The sequence below is a fragment of the Hoplias malabaricus genome, chromosome 3, assembly GCF_029633855.1.
Source record: "Hoplias malabaricus isolate fHopMal1 chromosome 3, fHopMal1.hap1, whole genome shotgun sequence".
Classification (NCBI taxonomy): Eukaryota; Metazoa; Chordata; class Actinopteri; order Characiformes; family Erythrinidae; genus Hoplias; species Hoplias malabaricus.
In genome coordinates, this window is record NC_089802.1 from 33,893,085 (window position 1) to 33,906,820 (window position 13,736).

Here is a 13,736-nt window from a genome sequence, read left to right on the forward strand (position 1 = left end):
ACACTTACAGTCTGGAGGCAGCCCTGTCCAGACTCCATGTCCTGTGTTCTTTTCAGACACTCTTTAATTTACAGAGTGCATGCACATTAGACCTTGTATCACTGCCATGAGTCATGCTGGAAGCGAGTGTTTGGCTACCTGTGATAAGATTAGTTACACTTTACTCACCACCGCCCTTTTCCTGCTACACACACACACACACGCTCTCTCGCTCTCTTAGAGTTGCCTGACACTCTGCAGCACTCCGCTCCTACAAATAAGCGTCTGAAAAAAGCTTGACAGCTGAAGGAGACTGAAAGGGAATGAGAGATACAGAGTAGGAGAGAGAGAAGAAGAAGGAGGGAGGGAGAAGGGGCCAAAAGAAGAGAGGAGAAGAGAAGAGGAGGGCCTGTACTCTGCCTTTTTTTTTTTTTCCTGTGTGTGGGTCTGAAGAGCTTCCTGTTGGCTGCAGTGTGTGTGTGTGTGTGTGTGTGTGAGAGCAGAACAGTTGAGCGCTTGTGTAAGCAGGAGGAAGCAGGCGGCTTTGACCCAGATCCAGTCCGATCCTCCGGAACCCTCGGACACACCGAGAGAGAGAGAGTGGAGGGGATAGGAGAGAGAAGCTAGAGGGGGAGGGTGTTGTGTGGGAGAGCGAGAGAGAGAGAGAAGCGAGCTAGTGAGGGAGGGAGAGAGTGGCTTTGCTTCTCCTTCCACTCGTCCTCCTCCTTGCCCTGTTTTCTTTCAGCTCTGCGGCAGGCTCCTTTCTTCTGTCTTTTTTATTTTTTATTTTTTTGCCCCCCCCCCCCCTTTTTTTTTCCCCTGGTCAGCCTCTTAAAATGTCGGCCATGCGGCCGGCGCAGGAGCGAACACACTGTTCTCTCAAAGCTCGTTTCTTCATCTTTTAAAGAAGGCTTTCTGGAAAAGACTTCTAGAATTCCTTCACCATCTACTCGTCTACAGTGACAGGACAGGACCGGACCTTCTGGTTTTGGGATTTTTGGCTTGATTTTGAGGTCAGCAAATCAGCACAGAGGTAAAGAAAAAAAACAAAACAGAAACCTGTGTCCTTATACGTTAACATCAACTGTTCATAGAGAAATGTCTGTACTTTGTAAAGGTTAGTGCTTAACTTTGCTGCTGAAGGGTTAACTTGGTGCCGTGCCTATGTTCACGCCCTTTTTTTCTTTTGGGAACAGTGTTTTGAGAACAGTCTGGACACGTGCGCTGGTTTCTCACAGGATGTTTATCAGCTCTAATGCGATGTTGCGTCTGGAGTTTTCTCTTCGTTAGCCCCGGCAGAGTTTTATTTCAACCTACTTCTCCTTCTTCTTCTTCATGGGTTGGCCTACGTCAGCAGGCTTGTTGTGTAATAGCAGGCAGCGGGCTGAGAGCCATCTTGATTTATCCCCCTGTGTGTGTATCTGTGTGTGTGTGTGTGTGTGTGTGTGTGGGACTGCTAGGGACTTTTCCTGCCTTGTGCTTATTGAATCACTGCAGTGGAGAGATGGTCTGTGTATCAGAGAGAGAGAGAGAGGGAATCCAGACTGAGTGTGTCCAGCTGGTGCAGCTGTGTGGAAAGCCCCTGGGAAGTGTTAGGGCTTGATAAGGCAACGTTGTTGAGGGCCAGAGGCTTGTCCAGCTGAAGGTGGGGTCCCGACAGGTCTGGGCTGAGACTGGCCTCTGCTTTTAAAGAAGTATGTCTTGTGTTTTTTAGCCTAATCTGTCCCTCGCATTTTTAGCTTCCATTGGTTCCCATGGACACTTTTTTTCCCCCCCTGCTCTGAGACAACATTGTAGAAGAAGCAGGGCTTTGGTAAATGCCCATTGGCTTAAATTTGAAGGCATTTTATGTCCAGAAACAATGAAGCGTTCATGATTTTCAGCTGTATTATAGCACAATGGTATACACAGAGAAGACCAAACTTCAGCAGTGGATACCGGGTGTTTAGAATAATGTTCTCCAACTTTACACATAAAGAACTGGGAATGTGTGGTCTTGTGGAACCAGTCATGATCCCGTCGTGAGAATGTCTTGAAAGAGTTGTGAGAAAGTTTAGGCGTAGCATGGGTGGGAAAGTAGATTTATTAGGGTGGGAACAAACTGAATGAGGACGGAGCTCGAAGCAGAGAGTGATAGTACAGACAACAAAACAAGGGTTTAATGGCTGAAATGTCCTCTTAAAAAAAAAAATAATAATAATAATAGTTATTTTTATTATAATAATAATCATATAACAACACGTATCTCCAAAATGGTAACTTTACAGGACAAGAAAAAACCTTAACTCTTAACTTTCAATGTAAAATTGGAGCATTTCTATTGGTCCACAAAAATGGAGATATATTTTTATTTGGAGATGAGGTAAATGTAAACAGCACCGCTAGCTTCTCTGTTACAGCACTGTTTGCAGTGTTCTAGAACATTCTCTGAGCTGCATACCACTAATTTACCTCAGGATTACTTAAAGTTTACCTCAGAATTACTAATTTACCTCAGAATTACTTTAAATTCAATATTTTGTAGATCACAGTAGCGTATTTACAGATGAAAAGTTATGGCTATAACTATGGGCGTTCAAAAATGAACATGCGAACCCAGATATGAAACTAGGACCTGTTCACTATGTAGTGAACTATTTTCAGAGTTACTACTTTATAGCCATGTCTAAAATCATAGCAGTGACTATCCAGTGCACTTTTACAAACCCACAATCACACTGCTGTTGGTAAAATGCCTAGACACAACACCTTTAATTAATAATTATTTAAAAAGTCTCAGTCTCTCACCGTCTTGAAATCAGCACGAAGACGTTAGAAATTCAAGGCTAAATCTCACTTTGAACATAGACATTATTAAGGAGGTGAAATGTTCCAATCCAATACAGTCCAAAGATTAGGATGTGCTTGATGTGCTCGACATCGTTGTCCAACATTTGCCTCTTGCAATACCAAATTATTACTGTGATTATTCCTGTCATATCAATGTGACCAGTATTGGAAGACACTGTAATGTTTGTGTTTAATGGAGTAGAGGGGGGTGGGGGGTGTTTAAGGATTTAAGGAGCAAGGAGCTGTGTTTATTTTCCCATGATACTGCTTTATATAGTGCGCCTGGTTTTACAATGTAGGGCAGGTCCTCTCTTTCTCTTTCTCTCTCTCTCTCTCTCTCTCTCTCTCTCTCTCTCTCTCTGGAGAGTCTAGACTCAGGCATGGACAGTGTGTAATCTGGATGATCCACTAAGATTGCTGAAGTGTGTGCTTGTGTTTGTGTGTGTGAGAGAGAGAGGGAGAGAGAGATAGAGAGCTGAAGGAGGTGGGGCAGGACTGCACTATGACCCATTTAGCAATGGGTTCCTCAGTGTAGCCCTGTCCAGTATATGTCTGTTTGTAATTATACCTTTTCAGAGAGAGAGAGAAAGAAAGAGAGTTCTTTGCAGCATGATGCTAGTCATTTAAAGCCTTTCTTCTGTCGGTGTTGACTCTGTTGCTGAGGTCATCATAGTTCATAGCAGTTGAAGAGATTAAAGTGTGTATGTGCTGGTTGTGGGTGTGATGAGGTGATCATTGCGTGACCTCGTGCGCAACAGTGTGTGATGGTGTTAGCTCCACTACGTCAGTGCTGTTATTACAGGGTCAGTTTACTGTGTACGGTGAGTGACCTCATCAGAAATCCATTATAACAAACTAATTATTATTCGTTTACCGATATGGAAATGTGTGTTGAAGTCGATAAGTGATATTTGCAGACGACAATACATAGCACACACACACACTGTATATTTATATGAAAGGAATGCTTGAGAGATATGAAACTACCCCATGTTTGCTTTTTTTTTTGGCTCTATTTTTGCTCTCTCCACACACACACATACACACAGATGCACATTTTGGTTTGTAATGTGAGAACCTGAGAAGTTCTTCTGACTATTCTCAGTCAGGCAGCAGGAATGTGAAGCTGCCTCTAGAGCCAGTCATGTTGGATGTACTCGCGCACACACACACACACACACACACACACACACACACACACACACACCCACACATTCGCACACTAGACACCCACAGAAACACACACACACCTATATATACAGACACAAAGGTTTGTGGTTTGCCCAGAAGCTCAGGAGACAGGAAGTGTGCCTGTTGCCTGAAGAGGAAACACACACAGACACACACCCACACACACACGCACACACACACTCTTCCTCCAAACACCTGTCATCTTCACAGCATGCTCTGCAGTGGCAATTTATGGGAAATTAGAGATGAAAATTCGATACTTAGGTATTTTTTGCGTCTCTTATTTTCCAGCATCAGGAAACAAAGCAGAAAATATCCATTTGATAGAAAATGTATTTAATAGAAGCCTCAGCAATGAGCTATAATCCACGCTTTATCTTTATTGCAGCTTCTGTTGCTTTGGAGAGCTGTCCGTTTTACGAAGAACATCTGCAGGGAGTTTATTTCAGACGTGCAGTGTGAATGTGAATGTAATTCCACCGTGATACATAGACTTATTAGTCCATAAACCTCAATCACACGTCCATTTTTTGTTGTAGTGTTGTAGTGGTTTCTAGTGTCCTTGTGTTGCTTATTTCCTAATTAATCCTAGTAATTGTATCCTTGTGTACACAGCAGTATTGTGGATACACTCATGTTTAGTGTCTAGAGTTTGCTGCTTTAATGCCGTAATAAATGAAGAACACTTAAAACCCATCAGTTATTGTTGGTGACACTGCATACCATCGACAAAAACATGGACATTAAGGCTTTAGTTCTACTGCTGCTGTTTTTAGCAGTTTGACCTACTTTGGGTTTTTTTTAGATAGCATCTCTGACATGAGGATATCGTACCATATCAGGAACCACATAAACAAATCTAACTATCCAGACAAGTGAAGGATGGTTTAGATAACCCTTAGCTGTAGCTCCTGTGCAAAACTAAAGAATCCGACTTCAGGACATCAACCTTGGCCTGACCCAGATAGCTTTTGAGCCTGACTCCGTCATTCCCTGTTTACACCGGGTAAAGTTTTTAGTGTAATCTTACTAGAGCGTGTGTGTGGTATGTGTACTGTGTACAGGAGTGGCCCGAAATTGCCCGCAGGCCGAGAGGAGACTCTCCCCTGAATGTCTTTTTGATTCAGCTACAACAGCAAAAGTTGTTTTCTTCCTGTCGCTCATGAAGCTCCCTATTGTTGCTGTTTTACATAATGAGAAATGTGTAACCCCCTCGGGTGCTGGGGGGTGGTGGAGTGGCGGGATTGTTTGTGACAGCTCGTGAGCGTGCATGAGTTTAAGATGGTCTTAGTTTGTGTATGATTGTGTCAATAGTAGCCTATATTATTAAACATAAAACAATAGCTACTGTTAATCTTACTATACGTAGTAGTAATAACATTATTATAAATATAAAAATAATCATAAAACATTTGAATAATAATAATAACATCATTACCAAATGAAAAGTGCATTCACACACAGTTTGTATCATCTTCCTATAGAGTGGGATGCTGCTGCACATGAGCCTAATGGTGCTTTTCCATGGCAGGTTACCTACTCTACTCGACTCGAATCAGCTCTACTCGTATTTTGGTCCCTGTCACCTGATTGGTTTTCCACTATCACAGCTCCCTACATTGCAAAACACTGTCTCTAACAAGTAGCGTGGATTTCACAAACACTCTGTGGCTGAAAGTGTGCCCTATTCACTACATAGTGCACTATTTTGTGGTGCCAGCATTTTGTAGTTGTGTCTGAATGCACAGCAAAAGACAATTTACGATAGCTTACACTTGAGGATAGCGGATACCCATAATGCACTGCGCTGTTTGGTAAAATTCCGCATGAGGTAGTGTTCGAAATTGTTCACTACCCTCCTGATTCCAGTTTCCTATAATAACCCACTATATAATGAGTAATGTAGGGAGTAGTGAATAGGAAGCCATTTTGGACACAGGGCTAGTTTCTTGTGGATGTTTACATTTTAGCGAGATTGACTCTCTGGCCAATCAGCTCTCTGCACGGTTTACATTTCATGTTTAGCCCCTGCTCACTTGGAACCATGAGAAACCAGCGAGAACTAGCGAAAAAAGCAAGCCAAGCACAGGCAAGTAGGTACCATGTACTGGAAAAGCATAATAAATGTTAATATGGCTGTCATCAAATTATCCCAGCAGTGTTCAAACTTTTAGTATCATGTCTTCCTAAAAAGACTAGAGCCTACCACAGACTCACAATCAGTACCCTTCCTATAAGCAGACGTATAGTGTATATAGGTTACAGCTGATGAGTATCTCTGTGGCAGCAGTATGGAGTTATGGAGTTTGTTATTCAGTGTCAGTGCTGGTCTTGCTGGTCTCTGTTATCGACTGATTCACTCATCAGGATGACCCGTGTGTGTGTGTGTGTGTGTGTGTTAGAGAGACCATAGCTCGTGTCCACTGTGACCTTCATCAGATATGAGCCTCCCATTTCCCCTCTGCCTGCTGAAACGTTTCGGAGAGTGATGGAAGCGGAGGGCGCTCCGCATCACTTAGTTATGCATGAGCTCCAGCCGGCCTTTCTTCTTTACATTCCAGTGCACTCAGCCTTATAAAATATTTACTGCCGAATTACAGGCTGCCTCCCAGCACCCGCCAAGGACAATATATTTAGAGATGCTTTGTCTGCTAGCAGCTGCCTCTCTGATACTTTCTCTGTAAAAAAAACAGCTACAACATTCCTTCTAATGCTATATAGCATTAGAAATAGTCATATCTATATATTCACCATCATAAAGCATAGGTGGATGCTTTTAGCAGCTGTCCTTCACATGGTGTAGATTATGAATGGATTGATAGAAATGGTTGAAAGAGGAAAAAGCACATGGTTTTAAAACATGTCACAATTAAATATGTCCTCATCTGCTTAAAATACCACACCACTCATATAAAATTGAAGTTAAATTCCATCACACAGTGAAATTAAGTCAGTAACATAGAAGTCGTTTGGCTTGTGCTGAGGTGAAAAGTTTAATTATAGTGGAGTGGTAGTGACAAGACTTCCAATCAACATAAAAATTCTGTACATTCTTTTAATATGTTTTTTTTTTTTATCATTTTTTAAAATTATTTTTATTCTTATCCTTTGTTAATTCCATTAATATATCCCCCCACTATGTGTTCATGTACTGACCCTTTAAACCACACAACTGACCATGTAGTCATGTGATTCCTTCCCCATTCAATCTCTACCACATGGAATCATCATGGAGGAGAACCTAAACAACGAGGCCAACCAAGCAACACGAGGAGCTGTGTCAGTCATGTGGACATGTTTTGACTTCAGTGACACTAAACATAAAAAAGTAAAAAAGCAACCAAAGGTCATCCCACTGGTCTGTTTCAGCACTTGAAGCACAATCACATCACCAAAAAAAAAAAAAAGAGACTGACAAGCTCCCAGCAATATTAGATAATTGAGTCATAAATGTATTTATTTGCAGTTACTCCTCTGCCACACAGTGTAGTCCATTAGCATTGTGTATTGTTGCTGGGCAACATGAGGGTGTAGGTTGAACTATATTAATGTGATATATCTCTTCCATGAAACAAATTATGTTTGTGTATTTTTAAAGCTTTTTATCTGAAAAAGCATAGACTCTTATTCTAAATGAGAAATTTCAGAGAGAACTGATTAAAACTGTTTAAAACAATGGTGCATTAAGACGGAAGTCGGGTGTTGTGAGTGGTCGTAGGCGTCAAGTTTCAAGCGTGGCTCAGTTCTTTTTTTTTTTTTTTTTTTATAAATAATGTTCAATTCATTGTGATATTGATTAATACTTCTTTCCTGTGTCCACTCTCCACCCAAAACCTCAGAATCTCAGAACTAGCGTAAAACCATGTGTCAGGCATCATGTTGTGCTCATTACCATTTTCTGTGATGATAGCGTACAGTGAGGAGCTTTTGGAGGCAGATGTCTGGTCCCTATCAGCGCCACTGTCAACACTGCTGACCCGATAAGGAGCATTTAAAATGTATGTGGCGAGTATTGAATAGATGCTTTATTTTTTTTCTTACAGCAGTGACGACCTGTTTGTGTCCTGCGTGTTTTTCAGCTGTATTTTTATAGCTAGGCTCCCAGCGGCCGCTAATCTTAGCACGTCTGTCTGTCACTGCTTTATGAGTTAAAGGTAGCTCCCTAATGACGAGTGGCAGATGTGACCCAAATTGCGGCAGCATGATGCCGTGTGTGTATGTGGAGGGCAATGTGTGTGTGTTTGCATGTTTAAAAAGCCTGGAGTTGCTGTAGGGGTCAGACAGTTTCTCTCATACTTTGCACAACTGCCTGCATGTGACTGAATCAGACTCTGATCAATGTGGCTAATGAACCGTGGTCATGCAGAGAGGTCGAAAGTGCTAGTAAACGTTAACACACACACACGCACACCCACCCACTGTTGGGAAACCACAGCTCCACCTGCAACGGCACCCAGCTGAACTCATCGGCAGAAGAGTTGTTTAGAATCTCTAAGGTTATTCCCCCTCACATACACACACACACAAACACACACACACACATGTACAGCTTTGCACTTTTGCATGCCTCCAGCAGCTGCACCCAGCCTGTTTTCCGGAGGTTTACATTGTGTGTAAGTGTTTTCATTACGGTGAGGAAATGCTGGTGGTTTTTTTTTCCCCTTTAAGGTGCAGAGCAGACCACCTTCTATATTTATCTGCCCTAGAAAAAAATGAGCTAGTCTTACTGTAGCCTTTTTTCAACTCCCAAACCACAGAGTACACAGGCGACGCTCAAAATTTATGACTCTGAATTTACTCAGGCCCGCGGCTTTCCAGAAACACCAGCCCCTGAGGGTGGGCTGTATTGAAATATTTTCATGAATATATTGCATCATGTTTTGCTTTTCTGAATAGCGTCAGAAATTCTAGACCACCAAATAAGTGTGTTTGTCATCGGAAAAGGCCATTTTAGGCCAGTTAGGCCCGGGATGGAGATCTGTAAATAACAGTAAGCGGGGTACACCAACTGCACACAAACAAACACAAATAGTTGACTGGAAGTCCAACCTATTTTATTTTATGACTTTATTTTCCTACGTGGTTTGATTTGTCCTCTTGTTCTTTCTTAGCTTCTAAATCTTAAAGGAAGACTATGTAGTATTTTTACTGTACAATTACAGCTTCAATATGAATAGAGCCTCTGTATTTGCTGCTGCAGGCTCAGCACTGCAGAAACTGCACTATGTAGCTTGACCTTTAGAGGAGGACGGGAAAGCAACCCCATCCATCCACCTCCTTTAAATTACAGAAAAGCACAATGTACTTTTCAGTGTGCTCAGGTTTTATAGTTATTTTTAATATTGTACTGTGTGTGTTTATGGTATGTTAACAGTCAATAAAAAAACAGAGATCCCGATTGGATGCTTGCCCCTTATAACACCCACGTTTATTTTGATTGCTATTTACATAGTTATGGCTCCAACATGTTAGAACAATGGATATCTCAATATGTAGACTGTAAAAAAAGAGTCTTCAAATATTGCTTAGTTGTTTGCAGTGTCATCCACCCCTACCATCACTTTCCTCCTTCAGCAGGTCGCCGACAGTCATGCTGTTAATTTCAGATTGAAATTGAAGTGTTAGGCATAGCTGTCGTTCAACTTTTGTGGCATTACCAAAAATATTCCCCCCAGGACTTTTATTCAAGTATCTAATGAATAGCAGCACAGTGTAATTAAAGCTGAAGCAATAATCGGGAGTTTTATTACAGTGTGTCAGTACATCAGAGATGTGCCAAATGCAGCATTGAATGCCCTCTATCCCTCTCTGTCTCTCCCTACCTCCCCTGCTGGCCAAACACAGCCTGCATTATGGAGCTGCTTATTTTAGCGGTGTTAACTTACTGCTTGTCCTTCTCTTGGTCCCCATTGCTATTAACTTGCTCTCCAGGAGCCTACTTTGTTCTCTCCAATGTAGCAGGCTTACAATCTCAATCAGCGAAAGCACCACCATCTATGAATGTGTGGACTGTCAGAGGAAATTGAATCACTACAAGCATAGAAGCATATACTGAATGGCAGCAGTTATACATTGATGCCCTGTGGCAGTAGGTTTGGGTGATACGGCCAAAATTTATATCACAATATTTTTCTAAATTTCAGTTGATATAATATAATTCCGATATCGATTTAAACAACATAAAAGCCACAGAACAACTGCCCAGAAAAAACAAGGAACATGACATCACTGTCAAAGAATGACCGTCAGTCAATGACAGATGCTGTAAATAATGTATAAATCATATCATTGTTATTGAAACATTTGATAATGCGATGTATATTGATATTGAATTGTCCAGCCCTATGTGGCTGTATGTTGGGACGCTTTGTGTGTTATAGTTTGTTGCTGAAAGACAAACTGGATTTGGCTTTCATCAGTTATTTAAATATTCATATTCATATTTATGTGGTTGAACGTTCCACCAGTTGATTTTTGGAATAGTAATTGCGTCAAATTAAGTGTGGGATTAGTTTTATATGGAGAAGTTGGGAAGCCGTGATTTTAGTCCCGTCTGAAACTACCCTTAAAGCTGATGTACTGTATTTGCTTGATCAAAGACATAATCTAAAAAAAAAAGCTGCAAAAACATGTGCATCGACTTGTTCTGTTCTTACGATAACATTGTATCCAAACTTATGTGTGAGTTTTGGTTTAGATGATATAAAGATGGTGATTTTAATGTTAACGATCATGAACATAGTGTTAATACATCATTTTAAGGTTAGTTTTTTAAATAAAACAAAAATGGTCATTTGTAATACTACACAACAATTACCATAAAATAACAATTGGGTGGGAAAATGTGTAAGTTTTGAATTACAATTATACGCTACATGTAAATGCTTTAAAACGTATTTGTACACCTAATACCTTAATTATATAAAAAACAACAAAAATGGAGATGCAGGCTTTTTGAAGGTGTTTGTGTGCACATATGACAAAAAGATAAAATGAGCCCCGCTTCTCAGTGTGTGGTCAGAGTTATGTTTATTTTCATCGGATTTGGGTCCACTTCCTCTAGCCACTGATCTGTGGTCAGCTGCACTGGCCTATATGCACTTCCTGCTGGTGTCTGTGGTCAGCTCTCAGTTTCGAGGGCTATTTCTGAGATCACACAGGCCAGATGATATTAGCCCCACATGGTGATAGCAACAGAAATAGGACATTGGCCTGTAAAAATAAACTGAACAGTGACAACTGCAGCTACTTTGCTTCTGTAATTCAGCACATTGGATTTAAAAAGAAACGATGACTGAGGTGAAACTGCAGGTTATCCCCAATGTCTTGTAGCTTTGTGCTTTTCTCAGGCCATTTTGAATGAAACAGCATAGGTCCTGTCCCAAAAAATAGTGACTCTATCTAGACACCATATTACATTATATTTAAATTGTATTAATTTAAATTGTGAAGAGGTGTTTTCTACCCTGAACAAACCTCAATTTAAATTTAAGTTTTCTACTCTAAACAAAGCAAATTTAAATTGTGAAGAAGTGTTTTCTCCCCTAAACAAAGCTCGATAACATTCGGCCAACAACATTGACAGTTCAGCACATTTTAAAAATACTGTGATAATACTATTAACAGTGATCATTTTGGCTCCTATGATCACTATATTAAATTTTAATATGATTGGATGTCTTTTCATTGTCGTTTCATTTTGAGAGCTGAGGGGAGTAAACTCCAGTTTCATGAAGTGAAGGGAATGAGCAATGACATCTTTGATGTTTAACTAGATAACCTCAGTATCCTCTCTAATAAGGCTGGATGTCTTGCAGATGTCTTAGACAGCTGCCTGTGTATACAGTGGCTAATAAGGCAGCTCACTAAACATCCCAGATTTTCGTTTGGAGGCTCTTTCAAGTACATTACCCTTTCTTAATAGTGCCTGATCTCAGCCGCAGGCTATTAGCGGCTGTTAATTTGTGAGGCTGCCAAACGACAATGTTTTGACTGCTCACTCCTCTCACAGTAGAACGTATGGGAGAAGTTGAATGGAAAAAATTGCATATAAATCTGCAAATTTTTTATGCCATGCTCCTAATGCATCAGAGCACAGTTCTTATTATGGCAGATGTAGTCATGTGAGGCTGATGGACTGTCCACTGATGTTTGTGGTCACCCAAAAGAGAGTGGGTGATTCAGTTAGACTGTAGATTCTTTTTTTAGATGCTGTTAGTCATGTGGTCAGCTGACATTTGTTTATGCAGTAACTAGTGCTGTCACTGTTAAAGCCTTAACGCATGTGATTAATCTGGAAACCTTAATGAGTTCATATTTTTTAAGGAAAATGTACCATTTACCCAAACTTCCTCCCATAATTCACTATTTTTACAGAGCCTAGTAATATGTTAGTGGATTTATTTAGCAATGTAATCACTGCTGAAGTCAGAAGGTAGATTACGTTATTTTTAGACTGAAATATGGATTCAATCTCTTAACACTTTCTCATAGCAATTTCCTGTTTGTTTTTGTGCTTGGCTTAATCCACATATTCATCTCTTATAACGTTTTTGAAACTGGAATATGGAGGTCTGTTTTTATTTATTTATTTATTTATTTTTGTCTGACCTGTGAGCTGCACACTGCAATTTTCTCAGAGAAAGCTTGTGTCTGAGCTCCGTTTTGTTGGATGTTAACCCTCTCTCTGAAACTTTTAGTTGGCAAATTAAGAGATTCTAATCCATATATAATAAAAAATACTTTGAAATGTTAAAACACAGTAAATGGTTTCCTCTTACCTGTTTGCTGTAGATCTCAATTCCAAAAAACTAGCAGAACAAGGAAATACAAGCATTTTAAATTTAGATTAATCACAGAATGTCTTTGTGATTAACATTATTATTTAAGTGAAACACTGCCATTTACACATTTATTGTAGCTGCATCAATGTCCCGTTTCTCTGTTTATGTGTGATCAGTGAGAGCAAATAAAAAATAATAATAATAAAAAAAAGATAATAATTCTTCCGTATTGTCCACCTCTAAATATAAGTGCCTCTCAGATGCTCCACCCTTAGTCCAAAGGCACATGTCTGTGTATGTGGTGGTGATGAGTGTTGGCCCAGCGGTGGGACTGCTGGATGGATGATGACATCAGAGCTAGCTCATCATCAGCCTAGGGTTTTCTGGGGGTGGTTGTTGTTATGGAGGGGGGGTTGCAGAAAGACAGACACTTCAAAGTCATTGAAGCTGCCTTTGAAGCACTTAGCCTAGCCTGTCGCTTTAATTCCTTCACTCCTTCTCTGGCTGTGTAATGAGCACGGATTGTAACAGGATTTATTTATTTATTTGTTGCAGACGTTCAAGCCTCTGGTTGGGAAGAGTGTGCTGGGCTCCATCACGGCCGTGGAGTTTTTCTCTGACCGACAGCTGGACTTCCTGACCGATGACGGAGCATACCAACCTTATCAGGTGAGCAAAGTGTGTTAATGTGTGTGTATCCTCTTGAATGGCAATGGGGCCCAGTGTGGACACAGGCTAGAGTGGGAACATATGTTTGAAGCATATGTTTGGAGGGTAGTGATGTTGTTATAGCATATTTTCATATTTTCAATGGTGTTTTGGTGGCATGTATGCACTTTAGTAATCTTACAGGAAGCATAGGGTGCTCCGACAGCTTGTTATAGCAGAAGTAAATTTTTGGTGCAATTTAGAACCATTTTAAAAAGATTAGACATAGAACGCAGAGAGATGTGT

The 13,736-nt window shown here is 40.6% G+C and overlaps 1 protein-coding gene across 4 annotated transcripts in view; it reads left to right on the forward strand.

Annotated features, from left to right (window-relative positions):
• The window catches only part of jmjd1cb (jumonji domain containing 1Cb), a 183,765-nt gene that overhangs the window by 110,416 nt on the left and 59,613 nt on the right, over window positions 1–13,736 (forward strand). For 3 of the 4 annotated variants that reach the window (XM_066664894.1, XM_066664896.1, XM_066664895.1), the window contains exon 3: window positions 13,338–13,451. In XM_066664894.1, coding sequence (XP_066520991.1) covers window positions 13,338–13,451 — 114 coding nt within the window. Of the gene's footprint in view, window positions 1–870; window positions 1,013–13,337; window positions 13,452–13,736 lie in introns of those variants that run through there. The other variant, XM_066664897.1, reaches the window with a different exon arrangement.